At 39.5% G+C, this 13,658-nt stretch overlaps 1 protein-coding gene across 2 annotated transcripts in view; it reads right to left on the bottom strand.

The window, feature by feature from the left end:
- The window catches only part of pdhx.S (pyruvate dehydrogenase complex component X S homeolog), a 52,220-nt gene that overhangs the window by 27,970 nt on the left and 10,592 nt on the right, over window positions 1-13,658 (bottom strand). For both annotated transcript variants that reach the window (XM_018260262.2, XM_018260261.2), the window contains exon 3: window positions 7,348-7,448. In XM_018260262.2, coding sequence (XP_018115751.1) covers window positions 7,348-7,448 — 101 coding nt within the window. The remainder of the gene's footprint in view (window positions 1-7,347; window positions 7,449-13,658) is intronic.

Raw genomic sequence — 13,658 nt, 5'->3', positions numbered from 1 at the left:
CCGCCAGGGCTGCTGTCCAGGGCCCCCCTGCATGCTGTGCATTTGCGCACTATGTTTTGCCAGGAAGGAAGAATCCAGCGAATCTGGGTGCGGATCTGGGCGAGCAGGGCCCACAAGAGCTGAGGGCCCACCGGGTTTTTTCCCAGTGTCCCACCGGCCCAGTCCGACCCTGAACGTATTTAATACGGAAAAGTAGCTTAGTTACATTTTCTATTCTTATGCAAAGACTTACTCACTTAATAGCCCAGTGCCATATTTCAAGCACGGGGCAGGAAATTAGTGTGCCTGAGTAAATGTAATCAACAATAAACATAATAAGGGAATATGAGATTCAATAAAAGCTGCGTTTTATAGAGAGAAGTACTTAATGCAGAACACAGGCTAATGAAATGAAAATAAATGCATTCTGAGCTAAACAGCAAAGCGGAGAGGCTGGGATATAAAAAAAAAGGAACATTTGGCTTGTTCAGAATGCAAATGGCTTGTGAAGCATACAATGCACATCAACATTCTGCCTGTCAGTCTGGAGACAGAAGGCATGAGTCGTGAACGGAGAAGAGCAGTGGAATATGTTGTTCCTTTATAAATAAATCCAACGCTGTATCAGGTCTTTTTTCCTTGCAAAGGAAATAATTTGTTATTTAGGGTGGAATCCATTTAAATGGTATACAACAGTTTCCTTAAAATAACTATATACCTTACATACATATAACAGCAAGGGGCTTATTCCATTTATACTTTACTGATAATGATTCCCCGCCCAACCCTATTAAATATTTAAAATATACTCCAGTTTCCTGCCACATACCAAAAACATACAGACAGGTTTATTGGCTCCTAATAGCTGCCTCTAGCAAGCGGGAATACGACTGGGACATTAGATTGTAAGCTTCACTGGGGTAGGGACTGATCTGACTGATACACCGCCTCTATAAACTGCTGCAGAATGTGTCGGCGATATATAAATATTAGTCCATGATCTCAATAAAAGGCATGTCTGCTGAATGGTACATTAACTTGGGAATCTAGAAAGGCCACACATATACAAACAATCACAGTGTGTGTGCATAAGAAGCACTGGTTTTTATAAGCTGCTTAATGGTTTCATCATGGAACATAAACAGAAAGAGAGTGAGTCCATGGGCACAGAGGATTATACGGTTTTTGGACCCATGTGGGTCATAAAGGGGCAGATACATGCTCAGAACGAGCCTGCTGTTATAAAGGCAATTGTAACAATGTTTCATTAGCAGTCGGGCTCAGTCCGAGGGCCCCCTGTAAACACTATGGAGGTTAATAAACAAACAAAAAAAAGTGAACTGTTTCACTATAATTACCCATAAAAGTCTCAGAGATGCTGAAAGCCAAAAATGTGCCGGGCCTCATAGCTAAGAATGGGCCCTCAAAGGCAACTACAGATACAAAGAAAATAGGAGCTCAGTGTAGAAGTTTGTGTAGCAAAAGACTAGTTTGTTCAGCGTAAAGGGGGTTATTATCCTGCACATTATCTCAGCCGTTTTTAATTGACACTGTTAAGGTAAGGGCATACCTGGAGATTCGGGGGAAATTAGTTGCCCGGCGACTACATTTCCCCGAACTGCTTCCCCCGTGTCTTCCACCTGCTTCAATGAAAAAACACCAGCGCCAATGCACTCGCGGCTCTGCGATTTCCGACGTTTCCTCACGAGTAAATCTCCCCGAATCTCCAGTTGTGCCCTTACCATAAAAGCAGGGGATCTCCTAGCTTGTTCTTGCCCCTGTGTACCAGTTATTTGTTGTGTTGTTCTATATTGAGATTAGCCCTTTCAGACTCACATCATGAAGTCATGAAAAGAGGTGCTGTATGAAGTTGGGTAGTGTTGATCACTGAGCAACTGATCACAGAGACAGACAGGATTGGATACATCATATATTCTAGGCAGTGTCATAGAATCCAAGGGTCCACCATCCTGGCCAGTGACACCGATCCCCTAAAACAAGAACAATCAGCCACCTCCATTATCAATGATCCGGGGCAGTGAGGTCCACCATGATTTCTCCAGGCATCCCAGTAGTCCGGTCCAACTCTGAATGTGGTTGTAATAAACTATGAGAGCAGCAGGAGTGAAGGCCACTAACAGTGAAATTTGTAGACAATGTCTATTATCTACAACCCTGATTTTATGTACCTGAATCTACATAAAAAGAAAAAAAAAATCAAAGTTCTACTGTACATGCATGCAAGCTATAGTGCAGCCTGAGGGTCATTTAGGGTGAGAACTGAAGCAAACGCATAAATGCTGCCAAAAGGTTTTCTTGGAAATATGTCTGATATAGACATGTATATAATTATTGTTATGGGCTAAGGTGAGTCCCGGTCCAGGCTACAATCATTTATGTACTGATGTATAATGGGAAGATGAAAGCATCCAAGGTTCCAGTTAGGCAACAGGCAGAACATGTCCTCTTTAAACTGGAAAAGTTACCAAAGGTCTTGTCTGCCAATGGGATTTTGAACATTAAAGGGGTTGTTCACCTTCAAACAACTAGTTGTTTTCAGATAGATCACCAGAAATAAAGACTTTTTCTAATGACTTTTTATTTCCTATTTGTGACCGATTTTCTAATATTTAAGTGTAAAGTGTAATTTTTCCCCTTTTGAAGCAGCTCTGGGAGGGGGGGGTCGCCGACCCTGTAAACTGTTCTAAATTGATACATTTAGTTGATACATTTCTTATCTTTGTCCCTGCTGAGCAGAATCTCTGGGTTTCATTACAGGCAGCTGTTAGAATTGATACAATAGTTGCCAATACTGCAGAGATGCTGCTGAGAAATATATCAACTAAATGTTTGCAGAATAGTAACAATTTAGAATCTGCACCTGAATTACTGAGCTGCCAGACTGAAACACCAGAGACATTAACATTCAACTTTAAACTTAGATTTTGGAAAAACAGTAAAAAAATAAATAATGGAAAATAATTGAAATGTAAAAACAACTGAATTGAAAAAAGTGTTTGGAAGGTGAACAACCACTTTAAATAATCAGATTATGGCCTGACCAGAGTAATGGGTTAACATATAAACTATGGCTGGTCTGTACTCTCTGGCTGCAGATCCCAAACCTTAGGGATACAGATCCCACTAATAAGGTCAGCCTGCACTCTAAATATTTCATAAGACAGAAAATGCAATAGGCCTCTGAGCTATTCCAAGTCCCAAGGGCTGTAGGTTGTGAAGAAAATCCTAATGGCATTCCAAAGAAAGGACACAGAGGTCACGTGGTGTGAAAAGGACAGAGACTAAAGAAAATCCATATAGAATATAGAGAATATAGAAACAAGCTGGTTCCAGAGACAGCATTTACATACAGCTCTCCAACTGGGAGAAACAGTATTTGTCTTCTTAATAAATATCATTTGAGCAGCCAGAAGACTGGCTTTGTGACCAAAACATAGACATCCTGTTGTCACTCCAGGATAGTAAAGGTGGCCGATCTCTCCCCGATATGCCCACTTTCAAGGTGGCCAATATTGGGCTGATCCGATCATGGGCCCTAGGCCCCAAGGATCGGATCATAATGAAAGCAATATGGGCGGTTGGATCGCGGGACTGCATCAACGAACAGATGCAGCCTGCGATCCGACAGGTTTCTTTAACCCTGCCCGTCGGAGGGCCCCACACAAGGGCCAATAAGCTGCCGACCCGGTCTGTCAGTAGCTTTTATCGGCCTGTATATGGCCATCTTAAGAAAGGAAGGGTGACCAGAAAAGGGCCAAGGAGCTCTGCCACGTAGCCAAGGATGGATATCTATACATTAAGAGTCCTGAACGGGTCCATTTTTTTGGAACCCGGACCCCCAAGTACCTTATCAGCAACCTGGAACTGCTACCCGCTGACCATCAAGAATCAGTAAGTGCTGTCATTGTATACTGGAAGTGACATCATCGGAACTAGGCGCGATAAGAAAAAAGGAGTAAAAATCGCTACTGAGAAGACCCACAGCCAACCCGCGTCTATACCCACACCCGGAATTTCTACCCGCAGGGTACCACAGGTTTTTGCCGGTAACCCGGAGGTACCCTACCAGCTGCAGGACTCTCAGAAACATGGTAAGGACAGACAAGGAGATGGTTTAAAGGTGGGCACACATGGGCTGTTAAAAGCGGATAACTCGGTTCATCCAGACCAAAAAAAAAAAAACAGCTTACTGGCCAACTGTTGGATCTTTATCTGGCAAAAAAAATCCTGCTTGAGGACTGCATCACAGTGTCGATACGGTTCTCTACTAATTGGTCTGCCTAGGCCTCCATAATAATTCAATTGTTGGCCTAGAAGCTAAACAATAATAAATTCAGATTAGGCCCAGCACAGCAGTGGCCAATCAGGTAAAGCTTCTCATTTAGCGACCTCACCAAATAAGCAGATCTTATAACACAGTAATAATGAATGAATTTAATGAAATTGTACCCCACCCCTTCCACAGAATAGATGCGCCCTAGGCAAATGCCTCTGCTGTTGACCCTTAGTCCTAGCGCTAAATTTGACCACTTTGCAAACAGCATGGACGCACATTCTCACACTAGCAAATGCTGGTATGGGTACTATTATAAGGAATTCTTGGGACATGGGGTTTTTCCCCCCGAAAACTGCATCACTAGACCTTAAGGATACTTAAAAAGAAAACCCAAGAAAATCAGATGTATCTGCTTATAATGGACTCGATGGCACCTTTAATTAATGGCTTTCTCAATAACGGGTTGCCGGATAAGGGATTCCTATAGGATGCATGACAGGCCCTGCGGGCTAGAATGATTTATACAACAGGGTACCAGTTGGCAGACACTACTTGCATCCCAATTATGAGCTAAGAGGGGGGGGAGGAGGTGGTAAACAATACAAAACTATTTATGTATATTTATTGGAAGAAACCTTTTTAAAACCCATTCCAGGTTTTATATTGCCATGAAACAGATGGTAAAGTATAAGTGCCTTGTTTATGGAGCATCACCATCCCATTCTGCATTTTAATTGTATATAAACAGGAGGGAGCTGCCTGAAGGCATTACCCATGCATTCGCTTATTTTTGCTCTTTCCAGATACAGGATTCCAGGTACAAAAATTCAACATTTCAGGTGCAAAAATAATTCTATGCTGGTGGGAAAAGACTGGGGCAGTGGACACATTGTATTCCAGCTATCTCACAAACAGGACCCAGTATAATGTAAATATCTGCAAATGGGCTCAAACTTAAACAAGCAGAATTACCTGTGAATTATCTCCTTATACTACACAATGGTCATGGAATGCCTCTGTGACGACCCAAAGATATTAATCTACTTCACAGAATAGTTCCTTAGACTCTAATGTCCCTACAAGGCACAAACGCACCCCTCATTCACTCCCACAAATTCAAGTCTATATTTACACCTCTTCCCAATGAAATGTCTTGTTAGTCAGCATTCCAATCAGTCAGCTAGTCCCTATCCAAAAATATAGTGCTAGCAAGGCAATCAAATCAGCACCAAGGACAGTGCAATGTTCGAGAGATAGAGAGGGGCAATGGTTAGTGTATTTATATCTATCTATCTATCTATCTATATATATATATATATAAATACACCAACCATTGCCCCTCTCTATCTCTCGAACATTGCACTGCCCTTGGTGCTGATTTGATATATATATATATATATATATATATATATATATATACACACCAAGTATTGTACAAAAACCGCACTCTCAGGGCTTCTCAAAGGTGTAGAAAAAGAAAATGTATTTATTTCGACGTTTCGGCTTCTGTACTGAAGCCTTTCTCAAGTGGTGTATATATATATATATATCACACTGATGGGGTCACTGACCCCAGAAGCAGAACCTTTTGATCTATGAAACTACAGTTGTATTGTTACTGTTACTTCTTTATGCATTATCTTTCTATTCAGGCACTCTCCTATTCAGCAACCAGTCTCGTATTTAAACCCTGTTAGGTTGCTGGGATAAAGTGGACCCTAAAAACCAGATCACTGCTGAAACTCCAAACAGGAGAAAGCTGCCGAACAAAAAGCTTAACTGAATCAAAACCACAGAAATATTTTTTTAAATGAAAATCATTCGCAAATTGTATTAGAATTTCATTATTAATCTAAAAGGGGAACTATCGCGAAAATGAAAATGTAATTTAAGCTTCATCATACTGAAAATTTCTAAACACAATCAATGAAATATTCTGCATCGTTTCTGAAATAAACAAATGTATCTTTCTCTCTCAGCATCTGTTTCTCTTCACTCTGTTTTCATGCAGCAGTTGGGTGTCAGATAGTCAATGACAGTTACATCCAATATATCTTATAGGGGGGCTCCTTTCCTAGCAGATGTATTAGAGCTCACTCAAATATCTGATTCCAGTACAAACAAAATCTAACAAAATAACTGCCTTTTGCACAAATTTTGCATGTAGAGAGACATGATGGCTGGTGATTTTAATAGAGTGAGCTCTAATACATCTTCTAGGCAGAAGGAGCCCCCTATAAGATTTATTGGATCTAACTGTCAATGCGTATCTGACACCCAACTCCTGCATGAAGAGAGAATGAATAGAAACAGATGCTGAGAGAGGGACAGTGAAGATAAATTGTTTCAGAAACACTACAGAATTTTTAATTGATAATATGTAGAAAAGTCTTATTTCAGTGTGATGATGCTTGTATTAAATTTTTATTTTCGCAATAGTTCCTCTTAAAGGTTAACTACCCCCTTAGTATGATATTGTCTGTAAGTTAGATACAAAATAATTGTCCTATTAATTGTCCATGCTTCTTTATGCTGTTTCTCTCCTTCATTAATGTAGCTGTTGAAGACCATAAGGATAGTACAGTATACAAATACATATATAATGCTCATTTTTTCTGTGAGCAATGTAACAGCTAATGGCTCTATGGATATGATAAGCCACACAATAACACTTTCATATCTCTCATCTATAAGCCAAACCAATTGCTGCTACAAATAGCCTCTATAAATAGCCCTCCCGAGCGCAAGAGAAACCTCCTTTAGAGGTACATGAACTGAGCTATTTTAGTAGGATTTGCCTGCGGTGCTCAGCTCACTGGTGTGTGCAATAAAATCTAGACAAGGAATGATGCTTTTCTAAGTAAAAAGGGCCCCTGCCAAGGGCCGCAAGCAACTGTAATTCTTTCCATCAGGAGCGAGATGATGGCACGGAACACTCCCGACGGAACAAAGAGGAGAATCCCAGAAAAAGCCAGTTCTGAAAAGACTGAATTTGTAGACACAGTGCTGTCACAAGCCCCTAAATACTGTATCTAAAAAAAATAAAAAAAAACAACTGTTTTTATTTTTACCAGAATTTTTGCCAGTACACCATCGTCGTTGGATTCCATGGTAACCACGGCTTTGTCCGTTTCGATTTCACACAGGGCATCTCCCGCATTCACAGCCTCCCCTTAAAGACAGTAATGGTTTAAACAATGTTAAAGGGGTGGTTAACCTTTAAGCATGTTATAGAATGGTCAATTCTAAGCAACTTTTCAATTGGTCTTCATTATTTATTTTTTATGGGTTTTTTTATATTCCTTTTTCTTCTGACTCTTTCCAGCTTTCAAATAGGGGTCACTGACCCCATTTAAAAACAAATGCTACAAATGTATTGTTATTGCTAATTTTGTATTACCGGTACTCGTCTTTCTATTCAGGCTCACTCCTATGCATATTCCAGTCTCTAATTCAAATCAGTGCATGGTTGCTAGGGTAATTTGAACCCTACCAACCAGAATGCTTAAATAGTAATCTGGAGAGCTCTTTCATAAAAGGGTAATACTAAATCATACTAAGGGTAGGGACACACTGGGCGATTTGGGGAGATTTAGTCGCCCGGCGACTAATCGCCGCGACTTTCCACAACCAATCTTCCCCGAATGCCTCCCCTCGCTCTGCGCCTGGCTAAAATGAAAAATCGCCTGCGCTAATCACACGCGGCGATTCGTTTTCCGAAGTCGCCCGAAGTTTCCTCGTGAGGCAACTTCGGGCGATTTCGGAAAACGAATCGCCGTGTGTGATTAGCGCCGGCGACTTTTCATTTTATCCAGGCGCAGAGTGAGAAAAGTCGCTGCGATTAGTCGCCAGGCGACTAAATCTCCCCAAATCGCCCAGTGTGTCCCTACCCTCAAAATGAGCTCAAAGCTAAACAACGTAATCATTAACTTATCTAGCCATGTACTGACTAAAGCAGAAAGAGGGGTCCTGAACAAAGGTTTAGGTTTCATCCCTACACACCCCACAGATAAATTTTAATGCAAGGTAGACTTTCATAAATTTATTCAAAGACTAAAATTAAAAATGCATATTCTGGACAGAAATTGTGAACCTGCTGGACATGTGTTACATAAAAGTGATTTACTGAAGGTTAAAAGTTCTTTACACCTGGTGTTACCTGCCAATCGTTAGAAACCTTTCAGAATGTCATCTTACATGAGGTTTCAGAGTTGTGGGGTGTACATAATATATCTGACAAAAGAAAACTGTATATATCACAAAACCTGAAAAGGAGGCATTGAAAAGCCTACAGAATAATGAGAATATTGTAATCAAAAAGGCAGATAAAGGGGTAGTATAGTAATCCTCAATAAGGAGGATTACATTAAAGAAGCAATGAAACAGCTCACTACCCCTGACCATTATTAATTAGTTGACCATGACCCCACATGGGATATTAAAAAAATGGTTGATGATAACTCTCGTATGCCTTTGATTGTGAGATCATCACTGAAAGTACAAAACATTTTTAATCACACCACACCCCAGAACTCCATTACTGTACCCGTTACCCATGGTACACAAAAAATTGGTTAAAGGAAAACTATACCCCCAAAATGAACACTTAAGCAACAGATAGTTTATATCAAATTGAATGACATATTAAAGAATCTTACCAAACTGGAATATATATTTACATAAATATTGCCCTTTTACATCTCTTGCCTTGAACCACCATTTCGTGACTCTATCTGTGCTGCCTCAGAGATCACCTGACCAGAAATACTACAACACTAACTGTAACAGGAAGAAGTGAGGAAGCAAAAGGCAGAACTCTGTCTGTTAATTGGCTCATGTGACCTTACATGTGGTTTGTATGTGTGCACAGTGAATCTTACGATCTCAGGGGGCGGCCCTTATTTTTTAAAATGGCAATTTTCTATTTATGATTACCCAATGGCACATACTACTAAAAAAGTATATTATTATGATAATGGTTCATTTACATGAAGCAGGGTTTTACACATGAGCTGTTTTACTCAGTATCTTTTAATAGAGACCTACAATGTTTGGGGGGTATAGTTTTCCTTTAAGCCGTCTGGACGTCCCATAGTTTCAGGAATGGGCAACTGTTGTCTCAATATGTTGATACCTTTTTACAGGAGGTTGTACAAAAAATACCATGTTTAAAAGATACCGACTTCTTGATAAGACTGTCAAAACTGGGTAAGGTGAAGCCTGAAAGCATCTTCTGCAGTATTGACGTTCAGTCCCCTTACACTTCAATTCCCCATGAGGAGGGAATGATATACATAGAAGAAATGCTATTGCTAGAAAATATACCGCACACTAAGGGGCACATTTACTATAGGTCGAATATCGAGGGTTAAATAACCCTTGGTTAATGAACCCTCGATATTCGACCATCGAAGTTAAATCCTTCGACTTCAAATATCGAAGGATTTACCGCATTTTGCTCGATCAAACAATTAAATTCTTCGAATCGAACGATTCAAATGATTTTAATCCATCGATCGAACTATTTTCCTTCGATCATAAATTACTTAGAAAGCCTATGGGGACCTTCCCCATAGGCTAACATTGGTGCTCGGTAGGTTTTAGGTGGCGAAGTAGGTGGTCGAAGTTTTTTTTAAAGAGACAGTACTTCGACTATCAAATGGTTGAATAGTCGAACGATTTTTAGTTCGAATCGTTCGATTCGAAGGTCGAAGTAGCCAAAAAAATACTTCGAAATTCAAAGTATTTTTCATTCTAATCCTTCACTCGAGCTAAGTAAATGTGCCCCTAAGGTTTACTTTATCCTAGACCTACTGGCCTTGGTTTTGAAGAAAAACTATTTCAGGTTCAACAAGGACCATTATATACAATTGCAAGGGACGGCCATGGGGATTAATTTAGCTCCAAGTTATGCGAATATCTTTATGAATGCTATTGAACAAAAACTCATCCTCCAGAATCCCTTGTATAATGATAAAATCGCCTGCTACTATCGGTTTGTGGACGATATCTTCTTGATTTGGGACTCAACGATAGAGGAACTAGAATCCTTTCTGTCTTTCCTAAACACACAACATCAAACGATAAAGTTTACAGCAGATTATAGTCCCAAAATCATACATTATCTTGATGTAAAGATTAATATTGAGAAAGGAGATTTAAATACTGGATTATACACTAAACCCTTGGAAAGGAACAATATTCTATTACATGATAGCTTCCACACAAAGAGGTTTACCCAAGGGACAATTTTTAAAGGATAAAAAGAATTTCCTCTGACAATACTAAATATTTGGAAGCCTCGAATAACTTGATTGAGAAATTTGTTGATCGGGGTTATGACAGAAACATTCTAAAACAAACAAGGGATGAAGTATTATTACAATCACGTGATGTCCTTTTAAGGAACACTAAAGAGAGAAACACAAACAATAGGATCCCATTTGTTACAGAGTAAAAAAATTGAATTTATTATTAAAAAAACATTGGTCCTTATTAGGACAGGATCATACTTTTGGTAAACTTTTCAAAGACTGACCGATATTCTCATACAAGAGAGGGAAAAATTTGCAAACTCTCTGGTAAGGGCTGAGCTGGATAGATCTGACCACAACAGCAACACCAGGTTCCAGCTAAACCAATAAATTGGACCTTTCCATGCCTAAATTGCAGTAAATGTAACTCAATAATAAAGGGTGATTACATTACACACCCACACCAAGGGCATAAGTATCACACCTGTAATTCAGATCACGTAATATATGCCCTTAAATGCCCGTGTGGCAAACTATACTTGGGACAGACTATACGGGCAGTCAGGATAGGGGAGCACAAGAGGTCTATAACTTCCTTTGATCCTAAAAATAAAAAGACAGACACACCAGTTGGCCATCATATCTTTAATGAAAGACACAGTGCAATAAGCCTAACATGGATAGTTTTACAGAAGGTGAATATGCCTTGCAGAGGGGGTGACAGAAAATCATTGCTCTTACAACAGGAAGCCAAATGGATAGAATTACTGAACACAATAGAACCAAAAGGAATGAACGAAGCTTGGAGCTTAAAGGGATATGGTCATGGGAAAAAAAGAATTTTTGAAAATAAATCAGTTGATAGTGCTGCTCCAGCAGAATTCTTCACAGAAATTAATTTCTCAAAAGAGCAAACAGATTTTTTTTTATATTCAATTTTGAAATGACATGGGGCTAGACATTTTGGCAATTTCCCAGCTGCCCCTGGTTATGTGACTTGTGCTTGCACTTTAGGAGAGAAATGCTTTCTGGCAGGCTGCTGTTTTTCCTTCTCAATGTAACTGAATGTGTCTCAGTGAGACATGGGTTTTTACTATTGAGTGTTGTTCTTCGATCTACCAGGGAGCTGTTATCTTGTGTTAAGCCGGCCATAGACGCAAAGATCCGATCGTACGAATCGTGGATTCGTACGATTTTCGGACCATGTGTGGAGAGCTCTGACATTTTTCGTCCGGCGGAGATCGGTCGTTTGGTCGATCAGACAGGTTAGAAAATTTCTGTCGCCTCCCGATAATATCTCTGCGTGTATTGCCGATCGTACGATTTTCAGAGGGAGACTGTCACTAGTGTTGTCAGACATAAGTATCGTACGATTGCTGTCAGGGGCAGAACATTGGGTGATCTGTTCTTATTTGATCGGAATGGTAAAGACTTTGATCTGAATGGTTAGTGGAGGGTCGGGAGATGGGAAAGTCAGATCGTACGTTGATTCGTACGATCGGATCTTTGCGTCTATGGCCAGCTTTAGGGAGCTGTTATCTGGTTACCTTCCCATTGTTCTTTTGTTTGGCTGCTGGGGGGGGGAGGGGGTAATATCACTCCAACTTGCAGTACAGCAGTAAAGAAGTTTATCAGAGCACAAGTCACATGACTTGGGGCAGCTGGGAAATTGACAATATGTCTAGCCCCATGTCAGATTTCAAAATTGAATATAAAAAAATCTGTTTGCTCTTTTGAGAAATGGATTTCAGCGCTGAATTCTGCTGGAGCACTATTAACTGATTCATTTTGAAAAAAAAAATTTTCCCATGACAGTATCCCTTTAAATGTAGTATACATTTTCTAATCAGAATGTAATACATATACTTGGCCTTAAGATGGAGCTAGTATGTAATTGTTTGATCACATGATGGTTGTGGGATGGGATTGTTGGCCTTAAAAAGCCTTGTTCACTCAGTATGTTGTTAACTGCACCAGAAGAAGGACCCTAGAGGTCCGAAACATTTAATGCAAATGAATCTTGAATAAACTTATTACCCACTTCAACACATCAGCTCTCCAGTGAAATCTTATTTTCAACATGATACTTCCTCTCTGGACTTGGCAAAACCAGATTACTGTTTGACTGAGCTATCAACAAGACACACGGTTTGTGGCATCAAATTATCTCTATTTTGGACAAAGCTAAACAACTCATTTAATAACTGAATTTTTGCAAATCTGTATCCATAATGAAAAATGATTCAATAAGTGGGTTATAAACACACTGTCTGGCACTGCCAACTAATTAGAATAGTACCCTAATTTAAAAAACAAATTACAACAGATCTTTCCGTAATTTAGATCTCAATACTTAAAGTTTACTAGAAAATCATGTAAACATTAAATAAACCCAATAGACTGGCTCTACTTCCAATAAGAATTAATTATATCTTATAATTAAGTGCACGGTACTGTTTTATTATTACAGAGAAAAAGGAAATCATTTTTATTTGGATAAAATGGAGTCTATGGGAGACGGCAATCAGTAATTCGGAGCATTCTGGATAAAAAATATCTATATATTCTATCAGTTTGTCCAGCGGCTGCAGATACATGATATGCTTGCCATTAACAGTTCTCTCTCGAGAGAACAGGGTTAATCTTAGATGCCTAGAGTAAAAAATATAACATGACCCCTCTACTTAAATGCTAAAAACATTGTATTCAAACAGCTTATCTGTGGGCCCTACAGCCCTAATGGAACATAAATTACCTATTATTATTATCTGAATCAAACACACAGATGTTATCAGCATAGGATAAAATGACATGCATACAGGACCCATTTTTCTCCTGTTACTGGGCTTACTTGGAATTAACTTGCAGAATGATTGGCATCGCAGTTTAGCTTAGCTGCAGTTTATGCAGTGCAACAGTGCCTTCTGCTGGCTACACAGAAGTTCTAAAAAGTATTGGATAGAAAAGAACAGTAATGACAGTATATATAATAACCATGCCGGCGGTACCTAAAACAGAAACCATATAAATCTGTGAATAAAAGGGAACTTAAAGGGGAACTAACAATCAGTATACATATGCTATGTTTAAAACCTGGTATTATTTAATTTTTTTTCCAAAGCCACAAG

The sequence above is a fragment of the Xenopus laevis genome, chromosome 4S, assembly GCF_017654675.1.
Source record: "Xenopus laevis strain J_2021 chromosome 4S, Xenopus_laevis_v10.1, whole genome shotgun sequence".
Lineage (NCBI taxonomy): Eukaryota > Metazoa > Chordata > Amphibia > Anura > Pipidae > Xenopus > Xenopus laevis.
This window is presented reverse-complemented; position numbering and strand designations above follow the sequence as displayed.